The 14,947-nt window shown below is 46.6% G+C and overlaps 1 protein-coding gene across 1 annotated transcript; it reads right to left on the bottom strand.

The window, feature by feature from the left end:
- Positions 1 to 5,632: 5,632 nt before the first annotated feature.
- Positions 5,633 to 8,877, bottom strand: LOC123115218 (uncharacterized). The gene is made up of 5 exons (XM_044536443.1): positions 8,362 to 8,877; positions 8,224 to 8,268; positions 6,714 to 6,785; positions 6,029 to 6,355; positions 5,633 to 5,937 (listed from the first exon to the last, which is right to left on the bottom strand). The coding sequence occupies exons 1-5, from the start codon at positions 8,875 to 8,877 to the stop codon at positions 5,776 to 5,778; spliced, it is 1,122 nt and encodes a 373-aa protein (XP_044392378.1). The 3' UTR covers positions 5,633 to 5,775.
- Positions 8,878 to 14,947: the final 6,070 nt, after the last annotated feature.

Below are 14,947 nucleotides of genomic sequence, written 5' to 3'. Positions count from 1 at the left end.
GGGTCCTTGGGGCATGCATTATTGAGGTCTTTCAAATTGATGCATAAGCGTCAGGTTCTGTCCTTCTTTGGCACCATGACCAAATTGGGGAGCCATTCAGGGTGTTTTATGTCTTGGATGAACCCGCCTTCCAGTAGTTTGGCCAGTTCCTCGCACATTGTTTGACGCTTGGGTTCAGAGAAATGCCAAAGTGCTTGTTTGACGGGCTTGTAGCCCTTCAATATATTTAGGTTGTGTTTCGCGAGCCTGCAGGGTATCCCTGGCATGTCTGAAGGGTGCCAGGCGAATATATCCCAATTTTCCTTAAGGAAATTGCGTAGCACCTTGTCAATCTCTGGATCAAGGTTTGCCCCTATGGACACCGTTTTAGCTGGGTCCGTGGGGGCGTACTTGGAATTTAACTATTTCATTAATCGACTTGAATGAAGTAGACTTCGGCCGTTTGTCAAGGACGACATCATCTCGATCGACTTCGGCTTGTAGTGTGGTTAGTTCCTCAGCCGCGAGGGCTTCGAACAAGGATTCGAGGGCGAGTGGTGCTATTTTATTCTTGGCTTTGAGTGCTTTGTCGAGGTCACTCAAGATAGTAATGGTCCCATGTGGGTCCGAAATTTTAAGCTTCATGTAGCCGTAATGCGGTATTTCTTGGAACTTGGAGAAGGGGTCTCGTCCCAGAAGGGCATGGTACCCACTCTTAAAAGGAGCAATGTCGAACGTAACTTCTTTGGATCAGTAATTATCCGGGGTACCGAAGACCACGTCCAAGGTTATTTCCTGGTCCAACGTGCTTTTCTCCCAGGTACGATACCTTTGAGGGTGGTGCTACTCTGTTCTATGCGCAATTTATCAATTTGCATTCTGTCCAGAGTGCCTACGTATATTAGATTTAAGCTACTGCCTCCGTCCATGAGTACCTTCCGAAGACAGCAGCTGCCCAAAATTGCGTCAAGGACCAGTGCGGTGGGGCACCTGTTTGGGGTCGACCTCGGCTAATCTTTATGATCAAAAGTGATCGGTGTGTCTATCCACGTGCCCCGAGTTAGCACCTGCCAGATAGAATTGACTTCCGACACGACCCGTTCGTGTTGGTTGTTGGATGTGAAAGTCCTGTAGATCATCATGACTCCGTCCTCGCTCGAGGACTCTTTTGCGTGAACAGGGTACCTGCCAGGAGGCTGGGTCTGCCTTTAGCCACCTGCCTTACCACCCAACAGTTTTGAAGGCTGTGAGTTGGGTAGGAATTGAGTAGAATAGCGTGTATCGAGCATGACTTGTCTAGGAGGCCATCAAGGGTTGTCCCGGGGTGACCAGAAGTTTTCTTCTTCTTCTGAGCTTGCTCGGCCGGTATGTTTCGCGTACAGGTCGCATTTTGAATTGTATTCGCAGATCGAATATGTGTTTTTCCTGGCCAGCCAAGCATCTTCGATTGGGCAGAATTTGGACACCAGATTAGACAATTCTGGGAGTGTTTGAACACAGCGGATGGCGAGGGCGTTTGAAACGCCTTTATCCTTGCATCCGTGTTAGATAGCTGTTATGATATCTGAGTCCTGGTATTCCGGTATATTGTTTTTGACTAACAAGAACCTGGCCTAGAACTGTCTTATTGATTTGTCGAAGAGTTGCTACACGTAAGCCAGATCCCAGCCATCTGGTGGGCCCGAGTCCTCAGGGCGATATTCGATGTGGGAGGTGGGCGGGTGATTTCGATCCCTAGGGATCGCGGGCTCGAAGCTCTAGCATCCTCATCCCGTGACATACCTGTGGCCGTCGGATCGGCCAGACTGATTTGAAGATTTGTTTCATCAGCTGCGTCTAGCCGGCCGCTGTCCGAGTCACTTTCCAAAAAGTACCTCGGCCCATCGCACTTGAGAGGGGGTTCGACACGGGTCGGAGAGGAGTCATAGGTCGCTTCTAGCTCGTAAAGGTGGAAAGGTGTTTCCATGGCAGAAGTTCCGAGCATGGAGATTGAGCTCGGGAGATTGGTGTCGTTAACCGATGATCCCGTCGACCCTTTGCTGATCACACAACGGGACTCTCAATGAAAGCACTAGTGTCGATGTGAAAACCGACAAACCTCGGGGTAGGGGTCCCGAGCTATGGATCTCGGACAGATGGTAACAGGAACAAGGAGACAATGTTTACCCAGGTTCGGGCCCTCTTGATGGAGGTAAAACCTACGTCCTACTCTTGTTTATATTGATGGAGATGTATCAAGTATAGAGTTGATCTACCTCGAGATCATTAGATGTGTACTAACTCTAGGGCTAGGTGAATGCGATTGTGTTGAAGTCCCCTTTACGGGCTAAACCGATTGGCTTATATACACGCTAGGTAAGACATCTAGGGTTACAAGGTCGGTAACTTGGTGTGGAGGCGGCAGGAGAAGTCTTCAGCAGCGGCAGTCTTCATCTCACCTCTAGCGTGTGGCTTCCAGAGTCCATCTTGAGAAGAATGAGGGCCCACCGGCCCAACCGGAGGAGTACGGGCCGACTAGGTTAGCATCCCCTAATCCAGGACACTGTCACCATTGAATTTATTTTTGATTTTTGCCGAGAACACCATGAATGTCATTTCTCTATGAAACTTCGCACGTGAGTAGAACACAACCATGTATGTAACAAAAAAGATTCAGAGCTGATTGATTTTCTAGCATTTTTTAATTTTACTATTTAAAATAGGTGTGTGTGTGGAACCATGTTCCAAAAGTCTGTGTCCGAAAGAAAAACAAGAATAATAAGGAAGACTTAACATAGGTGCCCATGGGCCTGACATAGATAATGCATATCTAGACATGGGTCTATATGAAGGGAAGTCAATATGGCGACCCATATGCACGGTGAAGCGGAAACACGCACCCCCGCGCACACACGTTCCCTGTTGGGCCGGCCCATCTGCGGGGCGGGTCGCCCCTATTTTTTTTCCTTCTTTTTCAAGAATTCATAAAATGATCATGTTGAAAAATTGTTCGAGAAAGCATAAAATGATCAAACATTAAGAAAATGTTCATGATTTGAAAAAATGTTCGTACATTCAAATAATGTTCACAATTTTTAGAAATGTTCTTATATTCAGAAAATGTTCATGAATTAGAATTTCCCTAATTCATATAATGTGAATTTTCGTAAAAAGGTGACAAAAAAACGAAGAAACGTTTGTGAATTTCAATAATTGTTTCCAAAAAATTCAAAATACTTCATTGGTTAAAAAATGTTCACGCATTCAAAAACTGTTCAGAAAAAAATGTTCGTGAAATTAAAAAATTGTTCCCAAAATTCAAAAACTGTTGGCAGATCCAAAAAATGTTCATGAGTTTTAAGAAGCGTTCACAGTTTAGAAAAATGTTCACAAATTTGTGAAAAATGTTCATGAATTCAAAAAATGTTGCTGATTTTAGAAAATGTTCACGAATTTTTTAAAAAGTATTCATGATTTCATATAAATATTCGTGAACTCAAAAAAATGGTCAGAATATCGAAAAAGTTCACAGTTTAACAACGCCTCGTTTCTAGCCATGACATATTGTGTGATTTTGTAGAAAATAGTATTCTCTTTTTTTTTCTATAGGGTACTGTCATTATTATTGGGGAAAAAGTTCTTACTAGCTACATGATAACATGAACCTTTTAGATATTACATGAAAAAAAAAATTGAACACCCAATTTTCAAACCCTAGGTCCGCCATTGGCCAGAAGTGTGGACTTTGTAGGCATAAAGCAAGGGTGCACAATATTTTTGGCAAACTGTGCATTCTTGGTTTCACGAGCAAAAGCACTTTGCGCCCTATAACTTGCTCACAATCCATGAGCGCAATGTGAAGTCGTTGGTCCACCTATAGTACACCATCTCAAACTCCGCATGAAGTATTGCAGTGCGATCGCATGTGTGGAAAGAGGATGGCCACCGGCGAATCAATCGTGAAGATCATAATTTTTTCTCTTGTTGCTCTACATGTTGGTCAATTTATTGATTCACTCAACGGAGTGCAGGTCATTCATGTTGATGATCACCTAATTGTATAGCCCGGATGCACGGTTGCGTTGTAGCAAACAACAGAGGTAGGGCATTCTTGTTGACGCGTTGTTGGATGAAGCTCACGGGACACAGTGTGCAGATGAACTAGAATTCACACCCTACAACTTGTTGAACATCCTGTTATTTTGAATGTAATATTTATATTTGAACTATTTTTGCACTCGAATGTTTGCATGCTATTTATCGCTGAATTATGCTTTTTTCTACAATTCTTTTGAGTGATCCGGACATAGGGAAAATTTTAAGCGGCAGACCTTCGATGCAGAGAGTTGGATGACCGGCTTCTGCTATCCGTGTTTGGACGCGTCCGTAGATGTTTAGTGTGTCCGATTTAAATAACGCGGTTGGAGATGCCCTTATTACAAGCTCTAGGGCAAAAGGAAATATTTAAAGATCCAAAAGTCAAGCAACTGTGAATCCGTGAGGAGGAGGAACCAAAGTGCTGTCAGAAAAAAAGAAGAAGAAAAAAAAGACAAGAACGATGTCCCGTTCATGAGTCGCAGTGCCGTACGTGACCGACACCGACTCAACCACGTAGGATCAGCCGGCCGAGTCGGCCTGGCCCTTGCCTTGTTGAAACTACGGAGTATATATGTATGCCAATGCTTGACTACCTAGTTACCTAGTTAGGGTGGAGTTGATCCCTGTCCGTTTTGATCGTGTTGATCTCCTGAGCGATCAATGGCAGCCGTGGAAACTGGGGAAGTCGTCAAGGCGACAGCTCTAGCAATCACCACATCGTCAGCCGAAGACATGAAGAGCGACGGCACCCAAGAGCTGCAGTCGTCGCCGGCCAACGCCTCCCTGGACCTGGAGGAGGAGGAGGACGACGAGCTCTTGATCCGCAGCTTGCAGTACGACCTCTCGATGCGGCTCATCGTGGCGCACCAGATCCAGAAGCTCAAGCTGGACATGAAGAAGGACATCGACATCCACAGGTCCCTCCTCCGCGACAACAACGGCGAGAGCGACAGGCTGCGGCGCAGTGTGCTGGCCAGTCTGAGGGCCAGGGAATCGGAGCCCGAGGACGACGAGGACGGCACCGCAGAGGCCGAGGTGGACGGGTCCGAGGACGAGGAGGACGACGACTACGGCACCGCAGAGGCCGACGTGGACGGGTCCGAGGACGAGGAGGAGGACGACGACGGCACCGCAGAGGCCGACGTGAACGGGTCCGAGGACGAGGAGGAGGACGACGGCACCGCAGAGGCCGAGGTGGACGGGTCCGAGGACGAGGAGGAGCACCAGTCCGTCTTCCTCAGGGAGTTTAGGGACATGTACGCCAAGGCCAGCGACGTGGACCGTCGCTTCGAGGAGTTCGACGGGATCATGTGGGCGCACTACGACCCCGAGCTGAAGGACAACGAGGCGCGCAAGGCCACCGTGGCGCGGCTGTGGCGCCGCCTGGAGAAGGAGCTCGACGACCGAGCAGAGGCCGTCGTCTCCGGCGCGTTCAACTACTCGTTTGCACCGCTCACGCCGAGGCGCCAATCGCTTGGCTGATCACTTCCTCGTACAGTCAACAAATTGGCATGTCATGTAGGATTAGCTATCATCTTATCTTACGCACTAAAGATTGTGAAATTAGGTCACAAGAGAATGTAATGATCTGTTTATATTTCCAGTATATAAAAGATAAAAAGTAGCAGCGGTGTAATTCGGGAAGCACACAAGACATATATATATACAGGCCGTGAAATATGACGAACTATACTGTCATTCCTACTACTTCATGTTCTTTCAGACCTTCGTGATCTGCTCCATCTTGGATTCTTCCCACTCGCGCAAGTACCCTCGGATACGCTCGTTCCGGACAATGGCACCTGAAACAGGCTCGCCGTTCACAGGACAGATATGCCCGTTCTTCTCAAACCAATCCTTGAGGTGCTGTCGGTCAAATGTCTAAAACAAATTAAAACATACCCATCATTAGTTCACTACTAAAAAACAATTATATGCAGCTAAAACTTCGAGCACACACTAAGAGAATTACCTTCCCCGTGGCAATTGTCACCGGGTCAATCATAAGCTCGCCCGACAATGGACAAGTAAGATATTCTGGAGTATCACAATCCCTGGTACACTCCTCTACAAGTTCCCCATCCCTTAGGTTATCCATTGCAAGCCTGAATAGGGTGCTAGGCTTGCGCCCGCCCGCTCGCTGGCTATCACGCAGCGCTCTGAAATGATTGCGAGCAGCAAGCCTCTCTTGGAGACGCAGCCCTCGCAGTCTTCTCACAATTCTTACGTCAGTCCATTCCCTTCTTTGTGACGAGTAAGAATCTCCACAAAATTCAGCGTGCAAAGGGTACGGGACTCCCTGCGCAGTGGTTTTCATCAAAAGAATTGTTCTTAGTAAGTTGCATTAATGTTTAAGCCAACCATGAATTAAACCACTGCTGATATGATTTATTAACAAACTGCATTCAAAGAAGCAATATATGAGTATTGTATCAATGGAAAACAGTAGGAGAATTCGAGAATATAATCATTGGGTTGGAGATCACATGTTTTGACACTCCAGAAACAGCATGTCTAAATTTACGAATTACACTCCAGAAACAGTTTTGACACTACAGTCTATTTGATTATTTTAGAACACAAACAACTATTTCATATGATGAAACTAAATACGAAATGTAAATCATAAACCTAAAGTGGCTTGAGTATGAACTTACATCATCATCATTATCAGACCATTTTACCGCAACCTCATCATTGAGCCACTGCTTGTATGACTGATTTACAGACTGCAATCAAAGGAGCAAACTATGGTTACTGGGTCAATCTAAACCATGAGAGAATTTCAGAACAAATAGATTATTTTTATTGATCATGGCTACTATACTAATGATCGACAAAAGGACAGATTTATCAGGCAGGAGTGCTGGTAACTACGTAATACAACTTAAAGTTAGAACATGAATGTAAGCATCTGTTTGTCTGTTTCATTCTAAGCAGTGGGAGAAAGTATTATTATTGGAAAGAAATGGTGACACAAAGATACATGGCATAAACAGAAACATATAAAAATAAGATAAAAGTTCTTTGTTTTCTTATCCCAAGTTTCTACTCTTGAGAAACAATACGTCATAGTGCGCCAGCAACTACTAATTAATATAAAGATACAACCGTACAAAACTACTGTAGTTTTATGATTTACAGTTTTGGCACAAGGGAACTATGCATGCTATTTAACAGTTTAACAATATCACAATGCAGTTTTTGCCTTTTGGGCAGAACATCAGTTATGAAGAACAAATTTCAAACATGCAGCAGAAAATCAAGGGTAATCTACTGATCATTTAGTGTAACATGAAGCAACGGTGAGAGATTGTCAGTTACATATCCAGAAGCTAACAACACCAGCATAATTTTCTAATTATTATTGCTAAAGAGGTAAAGATAGACCAATAAATTTGATTTCATGGAACTGTCAAAAATGATGAAAGAGCAGTAAAGGTTCAGTTAATTTGATTGAATGCGACTGTTAAACATGCATACTTATGTTCTGGACTTGCACTAAACGGAACATTCACTCAAATTCTTGTTATTCTTAACCAAAAGCAATAAGGCTGACCGAAATAGCACAAGATATTTTCCACTGGCATGAACCTACAAATTATTGACTTGCAGCAAAAGTGCAAAACATGCTATCATACCAAATAGAAGAATCAACTAGCACAAGCCTGGACACCTAAATCTTGAACAACTTCGAATAATCACAACAAGATCCTTGCCTGCCTCTAAATGTGATAACGCACCGCAAGAAGAACTCGAGTAATTATCAGGAAATGCCTAATCGTCAAACTGGCCCCAACATTTTCCTGAGATTCCGTTTCTACTACCAACATTTTCAGGAAATGCCTACTCGAGTAACAAATTTTTCACTTGCAGCAAAAGTGTGAAATCGTGCTATAATACCAAATACAGTAGAATAATCAATTAGCACAAGCCTGGACATCTAAATTTTGAACAGTTTCGAATTAGATCCTTGCCTGCCTCTAAATCTGACAACACACCGCAAGAAGAACTCGAGTAATTATCAGGAAATGCCTAATCGTCAAACTGTCCCCAACATTTGCCAGATTCCACATTCTAAATCATCCCCAACCCCAAGATTTTCACAGATTTAGAGATCACAATTCGACATTCCGAGCAAGCAAGAAGATCAGATTCATGCCATACCTGCTCCTTCCTATGCATCGCCTCTTCCGCACGCAGCGAGTTGAACTGCTCACGAGGAAACCAAGAAACGCTCAAGAACGCACTCCAGAGACTCCAAGAACTCCAAGAAAAACAACAGCATGTCGCAGAGGCCATCACCTGCTGTTCCCATCGCCTGTTCTCCTTATCGACCGCCGCCTGCTCTTTCACCAGCCGCTGCGTGGACACCAACTTGGGGCCGAACGGATGCGCCGCCGCGTTGGGCACCTCCCTCGTCTCCGTCGCCGCGGGGTCGCTCCACGTCACCCGCGCCTTGCTGCCGCCCGCCACGGTGCTCGACTCCCTGCCTCCAAAGGCCCCGGCTCTGAATGCGGCGGCGTAGTTGACGGAGGGGGTGGAGGAGCTGCTGCTGCCCGCGGAGCTCGGAGGAGAAGGAATGGCCTTGGGCGGCAGCGTCCCCTTGCCCTTCCGGTCGACCCGCGCCGCGGCGGAGCTGGACCCATCGGCGCCGCCTCCGGCCTGCTCGCGGCGGTGGAGGGGCGTCGCGCGGGGAGGTGGCGGCACAGCAGCGCTCGGGGCCCCATTGGAGGAGGCGTTGGACTTGCAGCGCCCATGGGCCGTTTCTTGGATGTGGTCGTCCTCGACCGGTTCCGCTCCAGAACCGGGCGGTTCCATCGCGGCGGGAGAAACTTGGAGGACTCGCGTGGCAATTCCGCCAACTCTCGAGGGTGTGGAGAAGAAACGGGTGCAGGGTGCGGGATGGAAAAGGGGAGAAGGTTTGACGGCTATTTATTTGTAAACCCGGAGGGTGGTTCGGTCCTTGGGAAGTTCTCTTTTGGCAAACAACTCCATGCTGAACCACACATTAGTACAGGTTACGCACACACATGCCCCATTTGCATATACAACGCTCCACAGGACACGCGAGCAATCCAGCTACCAAGGGTGGGATCCGTGTCAAGTCACACAACGTAGGTTGCGTCCGCATACTGTATGAGCACCGACGTAGCCATCGGAGGGCGCCTCCGCTAAACAGAACCTGGTTTGCCAGAGTTCTGGTTGCCACCGCTAGGAGCCGAGACCACGGAATCTCCTTCATGCCTTGGATCCACCCCTTGTGATTGTTTACTAACGTAGAGATCGACAGAAAATAAACGCTACCAAAAAGAGGGCAACAACCAAGACAAAAGATAAATAAGATGGTAAAGTCTTGGTTCGCTAAATGTAGCAATAGTATCTGTGTGAGAGTTTGTCGGCTTTGAGAACATCGTGATGAGAGCAGGGATATGATGAGCCGCCTTCCCAATTCGCTTGTTTTTTTATTGTAGGGGGTGGTATCCATGCTATTATTCCAAGGGGACCGATAGCTATGTTTCAGAAACTTGTTGCGGAAGGGAATGTGTACTATCTGCAATATCTTGAGATTTCTCCTGCAATGAAGCAGTACATGACGACATCACATAGGTTTGAGATGAGGTTCACTGCATGGACCACGGTCGGGAGGGTAGATCCTGTACCTGACTGGTTACCGGTCTACGTGTATAAGCTATGTTCTCTTAAGGATATAGCTGGCACTATCATTGGCAAAACTTATCTGGCAGGTAATCTTCAAGTGCATGTGCATTTGTGATCTTCTATATCATATGCAATTCGATATGTTGGTATTTTAATTGAACATTTTGTTTGCTTGTTTGTCGAAAACGATATAGATGTGGTGGCACTTGTGAATGGCACGTTTGAGATAATAGAGGTATCCCTTACGGGGAAGGCCACTATAAAGAGGAATTTATGTGTGAAAGAGGGAGGTTTGTTGGTTCATTTGCTTGAATGATTCTCATGGCCTTCGTCTGTATTGTCCAGGTGCTTGCTATTTTTTTTGTGTTTTTGGGCATACGACTATCGTCGTTTTGTGGGGTTTGAATGAAGGGGAGGTGGATGCTAGTGAATTGATCAGGAGGAGCCACAGGGAACTAGTGATCATGCTTGCAATGGGGTGCAGTTTTAAGATGCATGATTGTATATCTCTTATAGTCCGTGTTTTCATTTTGGTTGGATATTATGCAGTGTTTGCGTGTTCTTTGGCTGTCATGGTTTGGTGTTGTGTTTTGTTTGACTTTCTAATATGTTTTTTGGAGGTACACTTATGCTGACAAGGAGCTATAGGTCAAAGATTTTTTTTGACCAAATATAGGTCGAAGATTTCAATCAACCTTGCTAATTCATATGTATCTGCCTTTCGTCACAAGTAATTTTTATTGTTATATCTTCAAGTGGTGTTAGTGTTTCTTGCTTTTGTGGCTTTTAATTGGATTTTTCATCGTTTGAAGGATTACCGGTATAATCTATGTTGGAGATATGCCCTAGAGGCAATCATGTATGATGATATTTCCTATGTGTTTATGAATAAAGATAGTCCTTGGACATTATCAATGATGTGTACCAGCAAGTACGTGACTTGTTTGTGGGACTATGCATTGTATGATGACTGTCTTAAAAGGTCCCTAGTCGAAAGGGCTGTGTGGACATGCAGCCGACTAGACTAGCATATGACACAGTAGATGACTCGGTCTCACTAGCCATGGAGCATTGGATGCTAACCGGATAATATGGACTTGGAAAGGTCTGGTCGGATTCGATGTAGTCGGATCCGAGTCGAGATAAGGCCCGAATCGGACAGACCCAACTATGAGACGCAGCGATATGTCATCTGTGAGTCTCTAGTACAACATACGTTCTATGTCCTAAGACCTGAGCTGACGCATGTACTCGAGATGGTCACAGACTTGCTCTGGGCCGACCAAACGCTACTCCGTGACTGGGTAGTTACAAAGGTAGGTTTTGGGTATGTCCAGTCCCATGATGCGAGACATGGTCGAGCAAGATGGGATTTGCCCCTCCGATCAGGAGAGATATACTCTGGGCCCCTCGTGTGATCCGACCAAGATAAGCATGGCCATGCGACAAGGATTATGAGATAATCCGGTTTGTGGTCGGCATCACTAGAACGAGAAAGAGGTCGGGCTAGCACAAGGGTTACAGTCTCGCCTTGAGCCCGACAACATATATCGTGAGGCAAAGGGAACAAAAGTGTGACACGTTGTACAGGTTCGCCTAACCAGCTTCATAGTCTGCTTGGTGGTCGGCACGCCTTGCTAGAGGCCGCTACCAACCGTGCAGGTCGGAGGTGATCCGAACTGTGACCAAGCCGACTTGAACCTAAGGGGTCGCGCGTTTAAGGGAAGGAACCTACGAGGTCGGATCCACGGACACTGGTCGGATGTGATCCGAGTTGTATCCGGATTGTGGCCGAGTAGACTTGTTGGTTTAGGGTCCGTGCGAGGCCCAAGTGTTGAGCCCGCGACGGACGCCTATATAAAGTGGAGGTGCGGCACACTCATTCGGTTGATCGCTTTGGCGCTATCACTAGGGTTTGCATGTGTTGCGAATAGACACCTCCACTCGCCGCCGGTTGTGTGATCGGACCTAGCAGTCCGCCGCACGACGTTCCTCCCGCACGTGCGGATACCGTAGGCGGTGCACTTGCGCCGCTCCGGCGAACTTGTACGTGGGATTGGACGACCGGCTGTTCGAGGGAGATCGGACGAGGAGGAGACGATCCACCCGAACGCGCTGCCCCAACTCTTCTTCCGCTACACGACACTGCGCGTCTAGTGGTAACGATCGTTGATCCATCTCCCGTAGCATGTTCCTAGATGTTCTGCGCGTAGGAAAATTTTAATTTGCAGTCGACGCACCCTACTAGTGGCACACCTGTTTTCGCTACTAATGGCGCACTACGTCACCCGCGCCTTGCTGCCTCCCGCCGCGGTGCTCGACTCCCTGCCTCCGAAGGCCCCGGCTCTGAATGCGGCGGCGTAGTTGAGGGAGGGGGTGGAGGAGCTGCTGCTACCTGCGGAGCTCGGAGGAGAAGGAATGGCCTTGGGCGGCAGCGCCCCCTTGCCCTTTCGGTCGACCCGCGCCGCGGCGGAGCTGGATCCACTGGCGCCGCCTCCGGCCTTCTCGCGGCGGGGTCGCTCGAGGTGGAGGGGCGTCGCGCGGGGAGGTGGCGGTACAGCAGCGCCCGGGGCCCCATTGGAGGAGGCGTTGGACTTGCAGCGCCCGTGGGCCGGTTCTTGGATGAGGTCGTCCTCGACCGGTTCCGCTCCTGAACCGGGCGGTTCCATCGCGGCGGGAGAAACTTGGAGGACTCGCGTGGCACTTCCGCCAACTCTCAAGGGTGTGGAGAAGAAACGGGTGCAGGGTGCGGGATGGAAAAGGGGAGAAGGTTTGACGGTTATTTATTTGTAAACCCTGAGGGCGGTTTGCTTCTTGGGTAGTTCTCTTTTTGCAAACAACTCCACGCTGAACCACACATTAGTACAGGTCACGCACACACACACACACATGCCCCCATTTGCATATACAACCGATAAGAAAGAGATTTTTTTTACAAGAGAGGTGAACGGGGACACGCGACCAATCCAGCTACCAAGGGTGGGATCCGTGTCAAGTCACACAACGTAGGTTGCGTCCGCGTACTACATGAGCACCAACGTAGCCATCGGAGGGCGCCTCCGCTAAACAGAACCTGGTTTGTCACTGGCAAGCTGGAGTTCTGGTTGCCACCACTAGGAGCCGAGACCACGGAATCTCCTTCATGCCTTGGATCCACCCCTGGTGATTGTTTACTAAGGTAGAGATCGACAGAAAATAAACGCTACCAAAAAGAAGGCAACAACCAAGACAAAAGATAAATAAGATGGTAATGTCTTGGTTCGCTAAAAGTAGCAATAGTATCCGTGTGAGAGTTTGTCGGCTTTGAGAACATCGTGATGAGAGCAGGGATGATGAGCCGCCTTCCCAATTCGCTTGTTTTTTTATTGTAGGGGGTGGTTTCCATGCTATTATTCCAAGGAGTCTGATAGCTATGTTTTAGAAGCTTGTTGCGGAAGGGAATGTGTACTATCTACAATATCTTGAGATTTCTCCTGCAATGAAGCAGCAAAGGACAACATCACATAGGTTTGAGATGGGGTTCACTACATGGACCACGGTCGAGAGGGTAGATCCTGTACCTGATGGGTTACCGGTCTACGTGTATAAGCTATGTTCTGTTAAGGATATAGCTGGCACTATCACTGGCAAAACTTATTTGCCAGGTAATCTTCTATATCATACGCGGTTTGATATGCTAGTATTTTAACTGAACATTTTGTTTGCTTGTTTGTCGGAATCGATATAGATTTGGTGGCACTTGTGAATGGCGTGTCTAAGATAAAAGAGGTGTTCGTTAAGGGGAAGACCACTGTGAATAGGAATTTACATGTGAAAGATGTGATGTTTGCTGGCTCTTCTATTGGAATGATTATCATGACCTTCCTTCATATTGTTTAGGCATTTGCTAACCGTTTGTGTTTTTAGGCATAGGACTACCGTCGTTCTGTGGGGTTTGAATGCAGAGGAGGTGGATGCTAGTGAACTGATCAGGAGGAGCCGTAGAGAACCAATGGTCATGCTTGCAATGGGGTGCAGTTTTAAGATGCGGGATTGTATATCTCTTATAATTTGTGTTTTCATTTTGGTTGGATACTATGCAGTATTTGCGTGTTCTTTGGTTATCATGGTTTGCTGTTGTGTTTAGTTTTGACTTTCTAATATGCTTTTTAGGGGTATGCTTATGCTGACAAGGAGCTACGGGTCGAAGATTTCAATCAACCATGCTAATCCATATGTATCCACCTTTCGTCACAAGTAATTGTTATTGTCATCTCTTTAAGTGGTGTTAGCGTAGATGTTGGTGTCTTCTTGCTTTTGTGGCTTTTAATTGGATTTTTCATCGATTGAAGGATTACTGGTATAACCTATTCAATCGAGTTTCTTGATGAGAGAGGGCGGCATTTTAGCTCCATTAAGGTGAAAGATACCATAGTAGCTTACTTGGCTGATGTCATCTTCATGTGGTTATGGCATGTGTCTCTTTTCTGGGTGCCTTTATTGAGCGAAGGATTGTTGAGATTGCTAACCATCATTATCTTGTGCAGAAAAAGATGTTTAGATACAAGATAAATGTGCAGGCTATACCATACATCTAATCAAAATAGGTTATTCCTATCGTGTGACCAATGTAGCTGGTAGGCGGCGCAAGGTGGTGAAGGTTGTTAGTGTTCCAAGACAGGTTGTGGGAGTCGGTGATCTAGCCCGAGGTTGTTTTTGTGGTTCAGTGGTTAGTTTAATATTTTTGTGACATGCACATGTGTTTTAACTGATGGAAATATGCCCTAGAGGCAATAAGAAAGTTGTTATCATTATATTTCCTTATTCATGATAAATGTTTATTATTCATGCTAGAATTGTATTGATTGGAAACTTAAATACATGTGTGGATACATAAACAAATACAGTGTCCCTAGTAAGCCTCTACTAGACTAGCTCGTTGTCAAAGATGGTTAAGGTTTCCCAACCATGGACATGTGTTGTCACTTGATAACGGGATCACATCATTAGGATAATGATGTGATGGACAAGACCCATCTGTTAGCTTAGCATCATCACTTGTGGAACCTGGGCAGGAGCACTTTTGCCTTCCGGCGGAACGATTCCACCGGGGAACTTCCCTTCCGGAGGGGGAAATCATCGTCATCATCATCACCAACAACTCTCCCATCTTGGGGAGGGAAATCTCCATCAGCATCTTCAACAAAACCATCTCCTCGCAAACCCTAGTTCATCTCTTGTGTTCGGTCTT

Source organism: Triticum aestivum, chromosome 5B (genome assembly GCF_018294505.1).
Source record: "Triticum aestivum cultivar Chinese Spring chromosome 5B, IWGSC CS RefSeq v2.1, whole genome shotgun sequence".
Lineage (NCBI taxonomy): Eukaryota > Viridiplantae > Streptophyta > Magnoliopsida > Poales > Poaceae > Triticum > Triticum aestivum.
This window is presented reverse-complemented; position numbering and strand designations above follow the sequence as displayed.